This window comes from Gymnoscopelus microlampas, assembly GCF_963454915.1.
Source record: "Gymnoscopelus microlampas genome assembly, chromosome: 5".
Lineage (NCBI taxonomy): Eukaryota > Metazoa > Chordata > Actinopteri > Myctophiformes > Myctophidae > Gymnoscopelus > Gymnoscopelus microlampas.
The window spans coordinates 23,597,617-23,612,991 of NC_139942.1; the positions used below are offsets into that span (position 1 = coordinate 23,597,617).

Sequence of the window (15,375 nt, forward strand, 5' to 3'; positions counted from 1 at the left end):
CCGACAACGCTGCAATTTGCATTTTATCTAAGCAAGCTTAGATAAAAACATGCACACACATAGAGACATATTATGCAAACCTATTCTTCTCTCTTATAGGATTTCCGTGAGAAGAACACAGACCACATGCGTCCTGACATGGTGTTGCTGTTGCGAAGCAGCAAGCGGGCGTTCATCCGTCAGCTGGTTGGCTCCAGTCCGGTAGCGGCATTCCGATGGGGCATCCTCAGAGCCACCATCCACATCATTGCGATCTTCAAGGAGACTGGTCGTCGCAGGGCAGAGTCAAGTAGGAGCCTCATGTTCATGATTCTTCCTCCTTGTCTATTTACCTGGGATTCTGCTTTGCATTGTTTTTGGATGCTCCTTAAACTAGGAGACTAAAATTAGAAAGGTTAACGTATTTTGTCAAACCACTTTGGTTTACTTTGTTGTGTTCCTCCCTTCATGCTTGCTCATTTTTCCTTTCTCGTACTCCTCGTTTCTTTGTTATCTTGAATTCTGAGTCATATTTTGATGTGCAATGTCTCTACAGATGCAACCAAACGCCGCAACCGAAAGTCCCTGGGTTCCATAAGGAAGAGCAGCCTTGCGGTGAACAGGTTATCAAGGTACAACCAGGGAGGTTTTAAACTGGCTCATACTGCAGGACTCAAAGAAATCCTAATGGCTCAAGATATCTCAAATTGTGTGACAGTTCATCCTAAGTTCATAAATGTGCTCGGACTTAAGGACGAGACGAGGACAGACAGGCGACTCAAACTGCACAAGATCACAAACCTCTTGCCATTTTTCAGTAAGAGATGGACATAGATTGGAGGAGCACTCTTAATACCTGTCACCTTTTTGTTGCTGAGCAGCATACGTGGCTGACAGTTGGTAACAAACGATTTGCAATGTAATGTTCTCCAATACAAGCTTTAGTATGTTTCTGCATTCTGCCTTGTATACAAAACTCTTTGATAGTGCTATTTGGCCTCAGCCTCAGAGCTGCGTCTCTCCATTCGATATAGAAAACGGAACACAAATGCATTTTTTTTCATTATTATTTGTATTGTTTTGTTTGTTTGCTCTACCTAAGTTGACATAGTGTTTAAAACAAACCATAATCATTTGCTGCTTATCAAGGTGTCTCTCTGATATCCACAGCACCAGTCTGACACTGGATTTCTCCTTTGATCGCTCTGATGAACATCCTCTTGATGTTTTTGAAGACATCTTTGCCAGCTATGAGAATAAGTAAGTGGAACATATGCTCCTGATATTCAGCTGTTGAAAATATTCATTCAGTGCTTTGACTGAGATGATATGCCACATCTGTCTTTAGCCTCATCATTTAATCAGTTCCACTCATTTTGCGTTTGTTCCCCCATAGGAAAAGCAGAGGCAGCCGACAGAAACAGCTCATCCCAAAGGTATGGTATTATGATGATATCGCCTGGAAGTACATATGACAGGCTGTCGCCAACAGCTGTTGGCCACATTTATTGCCTTAGATATTCTTGTCCCAAAGTGCCATCAGCGCTTGAAAGAGACATTGTTTATTAATTTTGCATACATTGTATTACATTGGGAGTCAAAATGTTTATGACCTTTGTTTGGAGTCATGAAGCTTAGAGCTGCTATCATGTTGTTTCTCCACAGAATCTCATGGACGTGCGCTCTCTCAAACATGTCATGGGTCTCACCCAGCACGATCGAACTGCCATGTCCCTCCTCTGTCCCCACCAGCGCAAGAAGCCCCCAAGTATTAGTGCACAGTTTGAGGTTCGTCTTCCTCTCTGCAGTGATATGCGGTATATAATGTTGCATAAGAAAAGGATTGGAGTCAGTGCACCTTTCAGTTCACCTAATTAAGACTATAAATTGAAATAAGAAATTGCAACTATTTATACATTGGATGTGGTATTGTAATTTTAAACGACTGGTTTTACAATGATGAAGCAAACTGGCAAGAAGCCACAATGAGCTGTATGTATCTTACAGGCTTCACTCAATGAGCTGCTAGAGACTGTTGGAAAAGCTGAGCCGTTCTTCATTGTCTGTATACGCTCCAATGCAGAAAAGGTAAACTGTTAGTGACTTCACCGAAGTCACTAACCTGAGGTTCTTACAAACTTGTTACATTTTAGTGGATGTAACATAATGTAGTGTAATGCGTTTCATATTTAGGAGTTGACAGATGGACAAGTTGTGTTTTGGAATGGAACCCTTCAGACAATGTTCTCTTGCAGAAGGAGATGCTTTTTGATGAGGAGTTTGTGTTGGAGCAAGTGAAGTACACGGGCATGCTGGAAACCATCCGTATCCGCAAGTCAGGCTACAGTGCCAAGTACACATTTAAGGTGGGCGATAACTAATGTACTGTGATGGTAAAAAGAAAGACACTACAATGGGCTTAACCACCTACTCGTCATAAGGAATTCACATACATCCATCCATGTGATTGTCCTTAAGGAATAAATGTAATCCGTTGATGTTTTCTTTTTGCTGACTAAGGAATTTGTTGAGAGGTTCAGAATGTTGCTACCAAGAGGGGCTGCTGCAACACAAGAGGAGATAAGTAAATTGCTTCTGAAAATGGAACTGGATCCAACCACCTACCAAATAGGGAAAACCAAGGTAATGAATGAAATTATGTACAGTACTGTTGTCATAGCTCAATGGGCAGAGCATAGTAATAACACTGAAAGATGGGCTCACCTACGCTAAAAGCCTATTGTTCATCTATGCAGGTTTTCCTCAAGGAAAGGGAGAGACAGCGACTCCAAGAAATGCACCACAAGGAAGTGATGCGTAACATCGTCATCTTGCAGCGCTGGTTCAGAGACTGTTTGATTACGATGCACTTCCGGCAAAGGAAAGATTCCGCCACGATCATCCAGGTGATTCTGAGATAAGCTCACAGGCACAGCGTGCTAATCTTAATTGATTATGGATAAAATCATATTCCAAATAACTTTTGCTAGATATTGTCAGCCCAAATATTAATCATGAATATTATTATCAATCATGACCCTATGACCTATATACATTTGCTACATAAAGTGACACATGAATAGTATCACAATATAAGAGGAACCACAGCCCTGCAAAGGCCCAGAGTTGACAGAATCTCTGTGCATTTCAGAGATGCTGGCGTCAGTTCACTTTAGAGAATAAGAGCCGAGCTGCCACAGTGATCCAGTCTGCGTGGCGGAGTTCGCTGAAGAGGGCAGAGTATGTCGGTCAGCTGGATGATGCCAAGGGGATGCATACAAACCGCCCTGGACGACAGAGGTACATCATGTTAAGCTTCTGTCGCCGTAACAGACAATTCTAATGTGTTCTTCGGCACAATATTCTTGTGAAGAACTGGAATGTATAGAATTATGAACTAGTGATTTCCACACCTGGAAAAGTATGGACATTTGTGAAAGCATGGAAAAAGTATGGAATAAATAAAAGGTATATGAAGCCCTAGCCTGGCCAGCATTCCTTTTCGGGTATATGATCCGGTCGGGAGCGACTGGATCGCGACAAACCGGAAAGACGTCTCAAAATAGGTCCGTCCTAATGAAATCCTAATAAAACCTAATATATATATTTTTTAAATATAAATGTGAGTGTACTTTCCGGAGACTATTTAGCGTCTGTATTATCCATATTATCCCACAGGGAAATTCTATTCCATTTAAATAGGGATTGGGGAACCAAAACAAAGCGGCACCGCAAAACCGGATCGCGACAATCCGGAAAGAGGATTCTTTTTTCTTTCTTTTTCTCAGTAGGCGTGGCCTAGACCGGATCATATGGGTCTTTAGTAACGCAGACCAGGCTTTCCTCCAAGGTGGAAAGACTGGTGACGCGAGGTTAATGAAGCCCAAAGGTAGGAAAAAGAAACTCTGAGATTAGTTTTGGTTTCATTTCGAACAGACTTCTGGGAATCGTAGATAACTGGCTCTGGTGTCGCCAAAAAGACTACAAAAGATTGTTAACATGACCTGACATGTCTGAAAATAGCAGATCTATGTGTCGTGATGTGACCCATTGTGAGCTTGTAGATCTGTTATTTACAGAGTATACATTAACCATAACCTGAACCATTCCTTAATTTGATACAGAAAATCTACATATTTTCTAGTTTTGGGTGAAAATAGCAGATCGACAAGCTAAAAACACATTTGTTTTTTAACTTGTAGATCTGCTATTTTAAGCAAAGAGATTTTTTGTAGAGGGGAGTACTAGCTGACCTACTGTAGAGCCTTGGGGAACCCCGGTCAACTAAATATATAGGGTTTAAGTGATTCATGGCGAACGTAGCACAGAATCATCAATGCTTCTTCCTGTCTGGGCGCTCCATGTTGAGTCTCTGCCAAATCATTCAGTTAACATTCTGATTTGATCTGATCACAGACAGGGAGTGTGTAGGAAACAAACTGACCATCTTTTCAAAGGGTAAACACAAACAACACTGTAGTGAGCTAAGTAATTTATTAGATTTGCTTGGTTACAGACTAGCCATGCTAATGAGAATCTAAAGTGTCGGAGCAAAACCACCTCGATTTGAACCCTGGTCATTACATTTGGGTCTGATTTATTCTTAGTTGTGCATGGGAAATGGCAAATCTACATGCTTATAGATTGACTATTTTCCGTCAACTACGTATAAATCATCCACCCTAAAGAGTCAAAGGAGGGATGATGCACTGTAGCATGTTTGGTTTTCCAATGCTGGAGACCCACATTCTAATCCAAGTGGTTACACATGACAATGATATTCTTATTGAAAGTCATAGGTCACATCCCATGTGGTTTTTAGGCTGGTTTGTATGCATGGTTACTGTCTGTTTGCCTTGATCACACTCATTGCATAATGTTTTACTCTCATGTTGCTCAAGTTCTCTTATCCGCCTTAACACCCTCAAAAATATTTGTGTCATTGTTAGGCAACTGGATGTTCAGATGCAGTGACATGGTCTGGGCCAGGACTATTACAGTCTTACAATTCCTTTTAGCCTTTATCTTATTATTTGATCATTTTAGTGCAAAGCATTTCTCATGCCTACTTTTATCCTTGTTTTTGCCTAGTTTCTTTTAGTTATCTAACCGTGATGTGGACATATTACTTACCTCACCCCACAGGTCATAGCAGGCTTCCCTTCCAACTGACAAGCTCTAGATATTTCAGTCTGTAATGTTCTCATAAATAAAATGCGTCATGAAGCTATGGGTGGATCAGCGTGTTCAGGTCATGGTACCCAGCATCCCTGGGTTATTACGTGGGTTAAAAGGGCTCTCTTCCTCTCCCTCCCCCTCTCAGTCTTCCCTTATCGTCAGGGATCTCCATATACTGTATGGGCATTTGAGGTAATTCTTGACAGTAGGGATCTCCAAATATAGGCTTACTTTGGGCCAACATACCCAGGTATCTTGGGCCCCGCGATAATTGCATCGTAATCTATAACCCGTCCGCCCGCCCCGTGGTTCAACCCGCGGAACCTGCGGCCTACGGGTCGGGCCGCGCATCACTAATGTATACCGTATGTGTGTACAATTTCCAATTACATATTTATTTGGCAGACCTAGACACTGTTGTTTCAATCTCCATAACTGGTTCTCTGATCGCACACAGCGTGGAGAGGAGAGAGCTGAAGAGACAAACGGGAGTAGAGCACAGCCCCGGCAGGCACAGCCCTGGCAGGAGGGAGTCTCGGCAGGCCAGTGGATCCCCGATTCTGCTCCACAGACCTATGTCTGTGCCACTGGACTGCCTAGTTGGCAGTGGTCACGGGGGCTCCACCAGCCCCTCCTCGCCCCAAAGCGGCTCCATCCAGGACAAGGCAGAGCGGTGTAGGGAGAGGAGGAGCGAGGGAGATCGCACTGATGACTCGAGTCCAGAGAGACAGCCAAGGAGGGATAAGCGGTTGGAAGGGTTAAAGTAAGTTACATTGCTCACTTATTCTGCCCCCATCTCTGCTTCATGAAGTGTCACACTTTTCTGATCTGACCTCATCTTGATGAAGAAAAATGAAAGTCCCCCGTCCTTATCTCATGTCACTCTTATTTATTTGTCGGGGACTTTTATCTTGATATGATTGGCAATAATTGTTCTTGTACTTGTTTGATTTCATTACCTCCACCTTATTCCACTTTGTGACACAGGAACAAAGGGAAGTCGATGTCTGTTGACGAACTGTCTAAGATCACCTCTTCAAGCTCTGATAGCGCCCCCTCTGCACCGGAGGTACCCCCTGTTTATCTGGTTGTCTTTTATATGGTGTTGTATCAGCAGAGAATTCAATTCTAACTACATTCACTTTAGCTTTAGCTATTTCTAGAGTTATAATATTTAACATTGAAGTGATAAAACAGTGATAAAATACTGTGATAAAAATGATACTGTTACAACTTTTGTATTCAATATTGTGTGTGTTTTGTCTTTGGAATGGAACGGCTACCCTTAACTTTTCAGTGCTGCCTGCTATATGAAGTATTGGATGTTATATACTGTAAGCTTACATCCTGCCATTGACAAGTATGAATAGAGCGTCCACAGACCTCAAACAATGAAGATCTTCCAATCTGTGGCTTATGACCTTTCCTGGCCCAATTAGGACGCGGTGCGCCTCCGCACGAAGCCCAGACGCAAGCGGCGATTAGCTTATGCTCGCAGTGGGCTGATGATTAACTTTAATAAATCCAAGGACACTGGATACTGGAGTTTTCCTCTGCCTCCCATCAGCCCTGATGCTGATGGGCCTTGCATGAAGACCTCGGCCAGTGCTGTGGACATCCGAGTCAGGCCTCGGGTCAAGGTACTGACCTGAGGCACGAATAACTGAAGCTGTGTTCTGCATGCACGCCTCGCATGTCCATTCGCCTTTCCATATGGCCCAAACGGATAACTCTGATGTGCTGAGTCTTCCAGCTTCTGCTGTGCAACCCAGGATTCTTTGCTGTTTTTTGCTGACATGCAAAAAATGAAACAAAAATGCAAGGATGTGAGAGGTCTTTTCCACAGCTTGTTTCAGACCTTTTTTGACAGTTGACATGTAACGATCATCACAACTGATAGATAACAATGATCATAGGTTTTATGAATGTGCCTTTGGTCACCTCAAACCGAACGAAAAAGGTGTTTGTTCCTTGTAAAAAATCATTTTAGATGATTACTAACGACTTGCCTAACAAAATTACTAACACGAGTGTCCTTATTTTGGATAATGCTGCTAGCCCATAAGCAGAACGGGACATGGTTAATGTGAATACATTTTGAAGTCATATTAATTACAGCAAAAAAGGTCAAAATGTAATTGGTGGTGGGATAAAGTACTGCGAAATTCAGTAACTGGTGCAAATGGTGCAAATGGTGAAGTGGCTCACATCTATTCATCTATTGCAAAGCTGCGGTGCCTGTTACTGGTTTAACATGGTGGTGGGAGAGACTGGGATTCATGGGTGAGGGCATTGCAAGGGACTGGCGCAGAATGTGGGCACCATATATGGAACCGTATAGTATTAAAAGGGTGCTTTGCTTCATCTGTAACTTAACGCACTGGATAAGAAAGAAAAAAATGATATTTTGTCTTGACGTGAATTTTGCTTCACGCAGTTTATCACACCGGATGAACCGGAGGGAAATAGGTTCAGTCTACAACCAAAGTCCATTCATTCTCCTTCAACACCTGAGAGGTAAACCCCCTCTAGCCAATGGCTAATAAGATAAATCCATACATCAACTTATGTTGTTTTTTCCTCATGTTTTTGAGCTTAAGGGCAAGGGTTTTTACACATTGTGCTTTTTATTAAAATGTCATGTTAGACATGTTTTTGCATGGGATTCATCAAGGTAATTTCTTGTTCTCTACAGGACTGGGTTCCTCAATAAAATTCTGAAGAAAAGAACGCCCAGATTCTCCCCAACAAATGAGGAAAGAGGAGGTAGACCAAACATTTCCTAAATTATGAAGCTGTAAAACTTCTCTGTCAAGCACTGGTGTGTTCAACATGAAAGCAAAAGCATCCACACTACTGCCATCTAGTGGCTAAGAGCTTATGAGTTTCCTGTGTCTCTACTATCTACATTTGAGGGCAGTCATAGCTAAATGGGTAGAGAGGCTGCCTGGGAAACAGAAGGTCCCAGGTTTGATTTCCGGCCTGGCTATGTGTCGAGGTGTTCCATGAGCAAGACACTTAACCCCTAACTGCAGCCCCCCCCACTCTCTCAATATGACCACCTGAACAGCCATAAGCTGGGTGAAGCTGAAACTGAATTTCCCCCACAGGATTAATAATTAAGTAAAACGCATGCCTAAAAATAATATTAAAAGGAAAAAACAACAATCATGTCCACCTGTTGTGAGTGCAATTGATCCTGACCATGTGAAAACTAATACTCTCACATGTTTGCATGCAGGCACCTTGCCCAATTATACCCCACATCCCTACCGAAGGTCGACAGCACAGGAGAGCGGACGGCGCCGGAACCCCACCATTCGAATCAGTCGTGCCACTCGGGGTGAGCCTAGGAACTCCTCTCTGGAGCGGGAGATCACGGACACCAAAGAGCTCCGCGACCTAGATGAATTCCTAGGCAATCAAGTGAGCTCTTTACCTCAGGTCAAATAGACCAGTGGTTCTCAAACTTTTTCATGTCAAGGACCCCCTAATTGACACTTATTACCCCGCGGACCCCCATTTGAAAAGATATGCCAGGGACCCCAATAAGAGAAGGTTTTTACGGCTCTCTAGCAGTGATTCTCAACCATTTTAATTTCAAGGACCCCCAGTTTGACATGCATTAGGCTACGGACCCCCATTTAATGGCATTTATACCTCTGGGACCCCAATTCACATTGTAAAACCAATGTTAATGTAACTCTGAGAGTGTACAAATGGAACCAAATGGACCCGGGTTACATTTGTACACTCAGAGTTACAGACCCATAAGGGTCCATTTGGTTCCTGTCCATCATTTAGCTGGGGACCCCCTGGAACCCCCTCAAGTACCCCTGGGGGTCCCCGGACCCCACTTTGAGACCCAATGAAATAGACCATGTAGTACAGATGAGCTCATTTACTATTTACAGATAGTTTAGAGTACAAGTGAAGAGTGGCTTTCCAAAATGAAAAGGTAATGCCTCTTTTTCGAAAAGCATTGAACAATGAAATGCAAATGACCTACTTCATTACGTAACACCTTCTAAAGACAGGATCCTCTTTGTTTTTGAGCGATGATCCAACCCCCCTAGTCATAATTTGAAAGTAAGCTGTGTACAGGAAGACGTGTATATTTCTGTTTATCAGGTCGTGTGTTCATCATGTCTTCATCTGTGCTCCAAGGTCATTGATCTTCGTAGCAGGGCCAACGAGCTGTCGGCAACGGAGAACATCTTCCTTACAGCCACCATGCAGTTCAGGGATACCATTAAAAGCATGTACTCTCTCTCGGTTAGTTCAGCCTTTTTCTCCATACTAGCATGTTTTCTTTCATTAGGAACTTCACGAATTAGGAGCTACATTAGATGACTTAAATGTCTATTTCTCTTTATTGGGATGCTTGCATTTAGTGGACATACATACGTACAGTACCTCTACAGGACTGAATTAATGGTAAACCAGTCAGCACCAGATCCACCACTTAAGAAAAACCTTGTCTAAGAATTCCTTCCTACACATTTACAGTACCAAGAAGTACAAATAGACCAACTTAAACACAGATGATATTAATTCTTTCTGTGCCTTACCAGGAGCAAAGAAATGACAAAGTAATGAAGGTGGAGAGTGGAGGCAAGGTGGGCCAGCTAATAAGAGGATGACTGCTCCTGGCTTCTAAGGGAGTCAGGAACAGGTTGAATTCTGCCACACAAAGTGTTCCACCAAACTGACATATTTCTCTGCTTATGTAAACTGGCATACAGAAGCCCCAAATCGCATACAAGGACCTCATGAAGGGATACCAGAACAGAGTGAGCAGTCTGTCTGGGCCCAAGCAGAAGGCAGATGTTCAGCTGGTGGTCAACCTGTTCCAGTCTGTGCTGGATGGCTTCATCAGGGGGCAGCTCAAATTAGCTGAGGCTGAACCAGTCAAGGTAAATTCCTGTGACTATGAAGTTAGATCTACATACATGTAGGAAATACAGTATATAAAAGTGACACAAGTCTAAAAGCCCCACTAGCATACCCTGGCCTTAAGTGGCAAAATAGGGAGGAGGGGCATATATTGTATATTCACTGAAAGACCATGGTCTCCAAAATGTTATATTAGAGATATCTTGTGTGCAAAGTTGACAATTTTGGCCTGATGATGGCACTAGAGGCTACATCATGCGGCCCCCCCAAATCGCAATGGTTAGGATTCGAGTTTCATGGCAATCCACTCATTACAATTTGAGGTTTCATGGCAATCCACTCATTACATTTTGAGATATCTTGTATAGAAGTGGAAAATATGGCTTTATTACAGAGTTACTAAAATGTGAAAGAATTATGCATGAAACCATGCATAATACTTTAAAGGCCCTCTCATATAGTGTTTGTGTGTGTCTTGGATATATTATGGCATTTGAAATATAAAAAAATATTTGTAAAAGTATGTTTTTTTTCTTCTTGAAACTCCATATTGCAACTGCATTGTTATCATTTACCTTCATTTTTGTTATGATAAGTGTTTAAATTGAGATTCTTCTCTCCAACTTTGTTTTAGTCCACCAAGAAAACAAAGAAGAGGAGGAAAATGGAAAAATGTGTACGTTGAGATGAATCATTTCCTCTCTGTGACCATTTGCTTAGTTCTCTTACTTAGTAGCAGGTACATTTATTTTGATTTTGTCTAATCCCTGTTGCCCCTACAGCCAGACGGCCCTCTGGACCACATGTTCAGCACGTACCAGGTGAACATCATGCAGTCGTGTGACTTGTGTGGCTCCTACATCTGGGGCATGGAGAAGGCCTACATGTGTAGCGGTGAGTTCAAGTCCCGCACAGCCCCACACTCCCCTGGTGGAACATCATGCTTAATCTGTACTCTGTCGTACAATGGTGTTGCGCGCCGAAAATAAGCAATCTCATAACATTTGACACGTTATGAGCTCACGCGTTATGAGCTTTCTGACCCTAGAATGGCCTTTGGTTCTTTTTCATCATGAGGTTCTCTTTGTTTATGTGCTTCTTTTTAGCGTGCAAGTTAATATGCCACAAGAAATGCCTCTCCAAAATCATCACTGATTGCTCAACACGCTGTGCCAGGAAGGTAGGAATTAACATCATCAATGACTCACATTATTAATATTACTGCTATGTATTTGAATAACTTGATCTAGAAATGGCTCAATAGGCCTTTACCTCCCAATGTGTTTGATGATACCTGGTGAATTCACTGTTGCCGTTTTTTCATCTTCAACAAAACAATACCTACCTTCAACAAAAGTTAAAGCTCTATATTCTTAGTAATCTTTGCTTTAGACTCTACTGTATAGTACTGAATAAACAGTAGTATAGAGAGTTTGTTCAGTGACAGGGGTCTCCCTGTCTCTCCAGCTCTTTTGTAAACAGAAAATACATTTTCTACTGTTAGGTGGGTCAACAAATTCATTCAGCTTAAAATGTATAGTCTTCCAATTCCAAATTTGTCTGCTCGTTATTTTGTTGCATCACTTCCAATTTTCCTTGCTAGAACAGTGCCCGTTGGGCACAGGCCTACTCGGGATCGATGCAGGTTGGAAATACATGCCCCACCCATTTATGCAATACCCGTTGTACCCATCTGTCTGTATCCCTTTTATACCCATATTTGAAGATTTCCGTATATCTCTGTCTGTGTCCCTTTTATGCCCATATATGGAGTTCGGTGTCAAGCATGCACACATTTTTCTAGGCCAGTCTATGACATATTGATGACATCAGTGTACTCCATATATGGGGATTTTCTATTTAAAGAGCTGCAAAGACGGGTAGACCCCTGTTACTGAACAAACACTGTATAGCAATGACTTCTACAAGAATATAGAGCTATTTAACACTTATTTTAACAAAATATCACTTACATGACTTTTAAAACACACATATGTCATGTTATAAATACACATGTAAGAGTAATCTGCAGTAGAGGAAATGAAGAATAATGTCTTCTGTCTTTTTCTCTCTCTGATTATCTTTCTTTCACGTCGATCTGTTTTATCTCTACAATGCACTCTTGCATTGTGTCTCTGTTTGTGCGCCTCGCGTATGTGATACAGGATGACAGCGTGCCCGGCTCTCTTCACTTCGGGGTGCACGTGTGTGTCCTCACCAACAGTGTCAACCCAGTGCCCATGGTGGTGGAGATGATGCTCATGCACGTGGAGATGAACGGCCTCTATATGGAGGGCATCTATCGCAAGTCTGGCTCTGCTTCTCGAGCCAGGGAACTGCACCAGATCCTGGAGACGAGTAAGACCAGCCTTACTATCAGAATATTGAGCTATTTAACACTTCTCCTGATGTGACCCACCGAGTGGTGCTGCAGTACAGCTCATAGAATTGGTGCACCTCATAATGAGTGTGTCCGATTTCTTGTGCTCAGATCCTGAGGAAGTAAATCTAGAGAGCTACCCGCTCCACACCATCGCAGGCCTGATTAAACGTTGGCTTCGAGAGCTGCCAGACCCCCTTATGACCTTCAACCTCTACAATGACTTCCTGCATGCTGTGGGCAAGTACTTTTTTTTTATGGGGCCGGTTTGCTGACAATGCACATGTTTTTCTCCAGCTATGTCACATAAATACAATTACAAGTTATTTATCTTGAAGTGCCTTATTTAATGGCATTAGCCATTGAGGAAACCGTAAACTGCTTATTCACTTTCCCCATCCAGACACTTCTACTGTACCCATCAAAGATTTGAACCTACAGACATCTTGTACCCTACTCACTTCTTAAAGCTTGAATGTAACATTCTAAGTACTGAATTTGCTACTTTTACTGTCTGACAACTTGTTGGTTAGATTTAATATCCTTATTTGTTTGCACACAGAGCTGCCAGAGAAGTCTGAGCAAATGCGAGCCATCTATCAAAAGCTTGATGAACTTCCCTCTGCTAACTTCAACACATTGGAACGGCTCATTTTTCACCTTGTCAAGTAGGGAATATTAAATTAACTTGATGTGCTGTACGCCCATTGGCTCCAAAAACAAAATGCTTCCGCCATGTTGTGCAATGAATTATAAATGTCCTGTTATAACATGTTTCTTTTGCTTAATGATGTATGTAAAGCACATTGAGTTGCCTTGTTGAAATTTGCTATACAAATAAACGTACATTTCTTTGCCTAAGGACTCCTGTACACTACCGTATCAGTTTTTTGTGTCTTCTGCTAAAGTCATGAGAAATCCTCACGGAAGTCTTTCTTCTCAGAGTGGCCAAGGAGGAGGAGCACAACAGGATGTCTTCAAATTCTCTTGCTATTGTGTTTGCCCCCTGTATCCTGCGCTCTCCTGACACTGATGACCCCTTTCTTGGCATGAAGGATGTGGGCAAGACCACAAAGTGAGTCCTACATCACGACACCCACCTTCATCTCCAATATTCTTTATGGCACAGCCCTATGCCATCTAGAAGAGGGTTTCTCTGTATGTCTTTGGGTACATATGTCTGTATGTATGTCCCCTCAAAAGAAGACGAATCACAGCTCATGCAACTACAGTACGTGCATGACGTCACAAAACAAAAAAACATCTGGCCATAAAAGCTTGAAATTCCTGATGAAGTAAAAGTGAAACTTAAGAAAAGCATGAAATTGGGTCGTAGTTTGGTTGTCATTGTAGTTCTGTGCACAGTGGACTCAATAACGTATTTAAAAAACAGCCTTGACCCTTGTTTTCTACAGGTGTGTGGAAATCCTGATCGCTGAGCAGTTCAGACGTTACACAGAAAAGATGCAGAATATTCAGCAACTGGAATATGCAGAGGCCCTGGCTATCAATCAGCTCAAATTGAGGAGACAGAACACGGTGAGAAAACACAATTCCCAGCAGTAGCATTTCAAAGCACTACTGCAACATACAGTACGTTGAAATATTAGTTAGAACCTTCTGTGTCAAACAAGCTTACTGTACATCAGATGGGTAGTTCCAAATAATTTGTATATTTGTTTTTTTGTTAACATTTGTTAACCACATGAACCCTAGCGTCCCTATCATGCGCATGTCATGATAGGCAAACAGATACTGGCAGGCAGCTTTCATCACAGAGAAGTATGCAATAGTAAATAAATTCAATTGACTTTTAAATACTTGTAACATGACAGTTCAAAGCACTCATTCCATTGTCTCTGTCGTGGAACAGATTAATCAGATTCTATGTGACATTTAAAACGAATGCTAAGAGTTATTTACAAATGCACTTGATGAAAGCCCTTTGTTACAAAGCAGGATTTGGGGTTCAGATTTAACCCTGGGTTTTCAGCATTACGACGGTTGTCCACATCTACTCATGCTCTAATGGTGGGACAACAATGTTATATTATAAGAACTTTGACGAAGAGCTGTTGTTCTGAAACATGCATAAAATGTCGGCTCTAAATGGGAGCTATTTGGGGTGCACATCTTTCTGGTATTTTCAGTGTTTCAGCACCTGTTTTATTAGACATTGGGACGTGCATGTCTTTCATTATTGTTATTCACAGTGTATTATAAGTCTATTAACTTAAGCATTTAAATAGTCAGCGATTGTTTTTTTGTCCTTCCTGCATTTGGAAGCTGCTATGTTGCTTTCAGCCTGGATAATGTTTCGAAGTGTTTGTATTTGTCTAATATTGTATTTGTCTAATATTATAGTTTGCTCTTCGTTTGTGAAATGTGTGACTCTGCTGCCAGTAGAATTGTCTATGTTTGCGATTGGTCATATGCTACAAACACTGCCCCTTTTATGTGAATGCGCTAGATTAGGAAATCCTGGGTTGAAATTTCTAATTGATAACCATTGTTGTGTGATTGCTTAGCGTGATTACGGATATTAGCGTTAGTTATGTTGAACATTTCATATCATAGTACAGACGTCTAAGTTATTTAGTAATAACATTGCACACAACAGCTGGCACTGACAAGTCTGTTCTCTGTGTAGATCGTTGAGAAACCTTCAAAGCTGGATGTTCCCCGGCACATGGACTCCCCGGATAATGTGACAGAGACTCTCATCCAGAGGATCAAGTCCATCAAGCAGGAGAAGTAAGTTGAATTTTCTTTTTGATACTGTCTGGAATTGTCCAAATATTTACAGTTGACCAAAGAAAATATCTACAGTATGTTCCAATATTGAGTTTGTTCATTTTGAGAATTGCCTGAGCTAAAAAGTTGTTTGAGCTATCATCCCAATGAAAGCATTTTGCCATTTTTTTCCTGGACACGTCATGAAA

General features: G+C 41.9%; 1 protein-coding gene across 3 annotated transcripts in view; it reads left to right on the forward strand.

The window, feature by feature from the left end:
• The window catches only part of LOC311045567 (myosin IXb), a 34,023-nt gene that overhangs the window by 16,557 nt on the left and 2,091 nt on the right, over positions 1-15,375 (forward strand). For 2 of the 3 annotated variants that reach the window (XM_084057491.1, XM_084057493.1), the window contains exons 13-39: positions 100-289; positions 536-611; positions 1,150-1,239; positions 1,376-1,415; positions 1,645-1,767; positions 1,987-2,067; positions 2,235-2,345; positions 2,500-2,622; positions 2,736-2,885; positions 3,131-3,279; positions 5,615-5,920; positions 6,145-6,226; positions 6,597-6,797; positions 7,595-7,674; positions 7,853-7,923; positions 8,399-8,583; positions 9,325-9,432; positions 9,903-10,073; positions 10,688-10,729; positions 10,836-10,947; positions 11,160-11,233; positions 12,219-12,411; positions 12,545-12,673; positions 12,996-13,101; positions 13,377-13,508; positions 13,849-13,972; positions 15,084-15,187. In XM_084057491.1, the coding sequence (XP_083913617.1) occupies positions 100-289; positions 536-611; positions 1,150-1,239; positions 1,376-1,415; positions 1,645-1,767; positions 1,987-2,067; positions 2,235-2,345; positions 2,500-2,622; positions 2,736-2,885; positions 3,131-3,279; positions 5,615-5,920; positions 6,145-6,226; positions 6,597-6,797; positions 7,595-7,674; positions 7,853-7,923; positions 8,399-8,583; positions 9,325-9,432; positions 9,903-10,073; positions 10,688-10,729; positions 10,836-10,947; positions 11,160-11,233; positions 12,219-12,411; positions 12,545-12,673; positions 12,996-13,101; positions 13,377-13,508; positions 13,849-13,972; positions 15,084-15,187 (3,353 nt within the window). The remainder of the gene's footprint in view (positions 1-99; positions 290-535; positions 612-1,149; positions 1,240-1,375; positions 1,416-1,644; positions 1,768-1,986; positions 2,068-2,234; positions 2,346-2,499; positions 2,623-2,735; positions 2,886-3,130; positions 3,280-5,614; positions 5,921-6,144; positions 6,227-6,596; positions 6,798-7,594; positions 7,675-7,852; positions 7,924-8,398; positions 8,584-9,324; positions 9,433-9,902; positions 10,074-10,687; positions 10,730-10,835; positions 10,948-11,159; positions 11,234-12,218; positions 12,412-12,544; positions 12,674-12,995; positions 13,102-13,376; positions 13,509-13,848; positions 13,973-15,083; positions 15,188-15,375) is intronic. The other variant, XM_084057492.1, reaches the window with a different exon arrangement.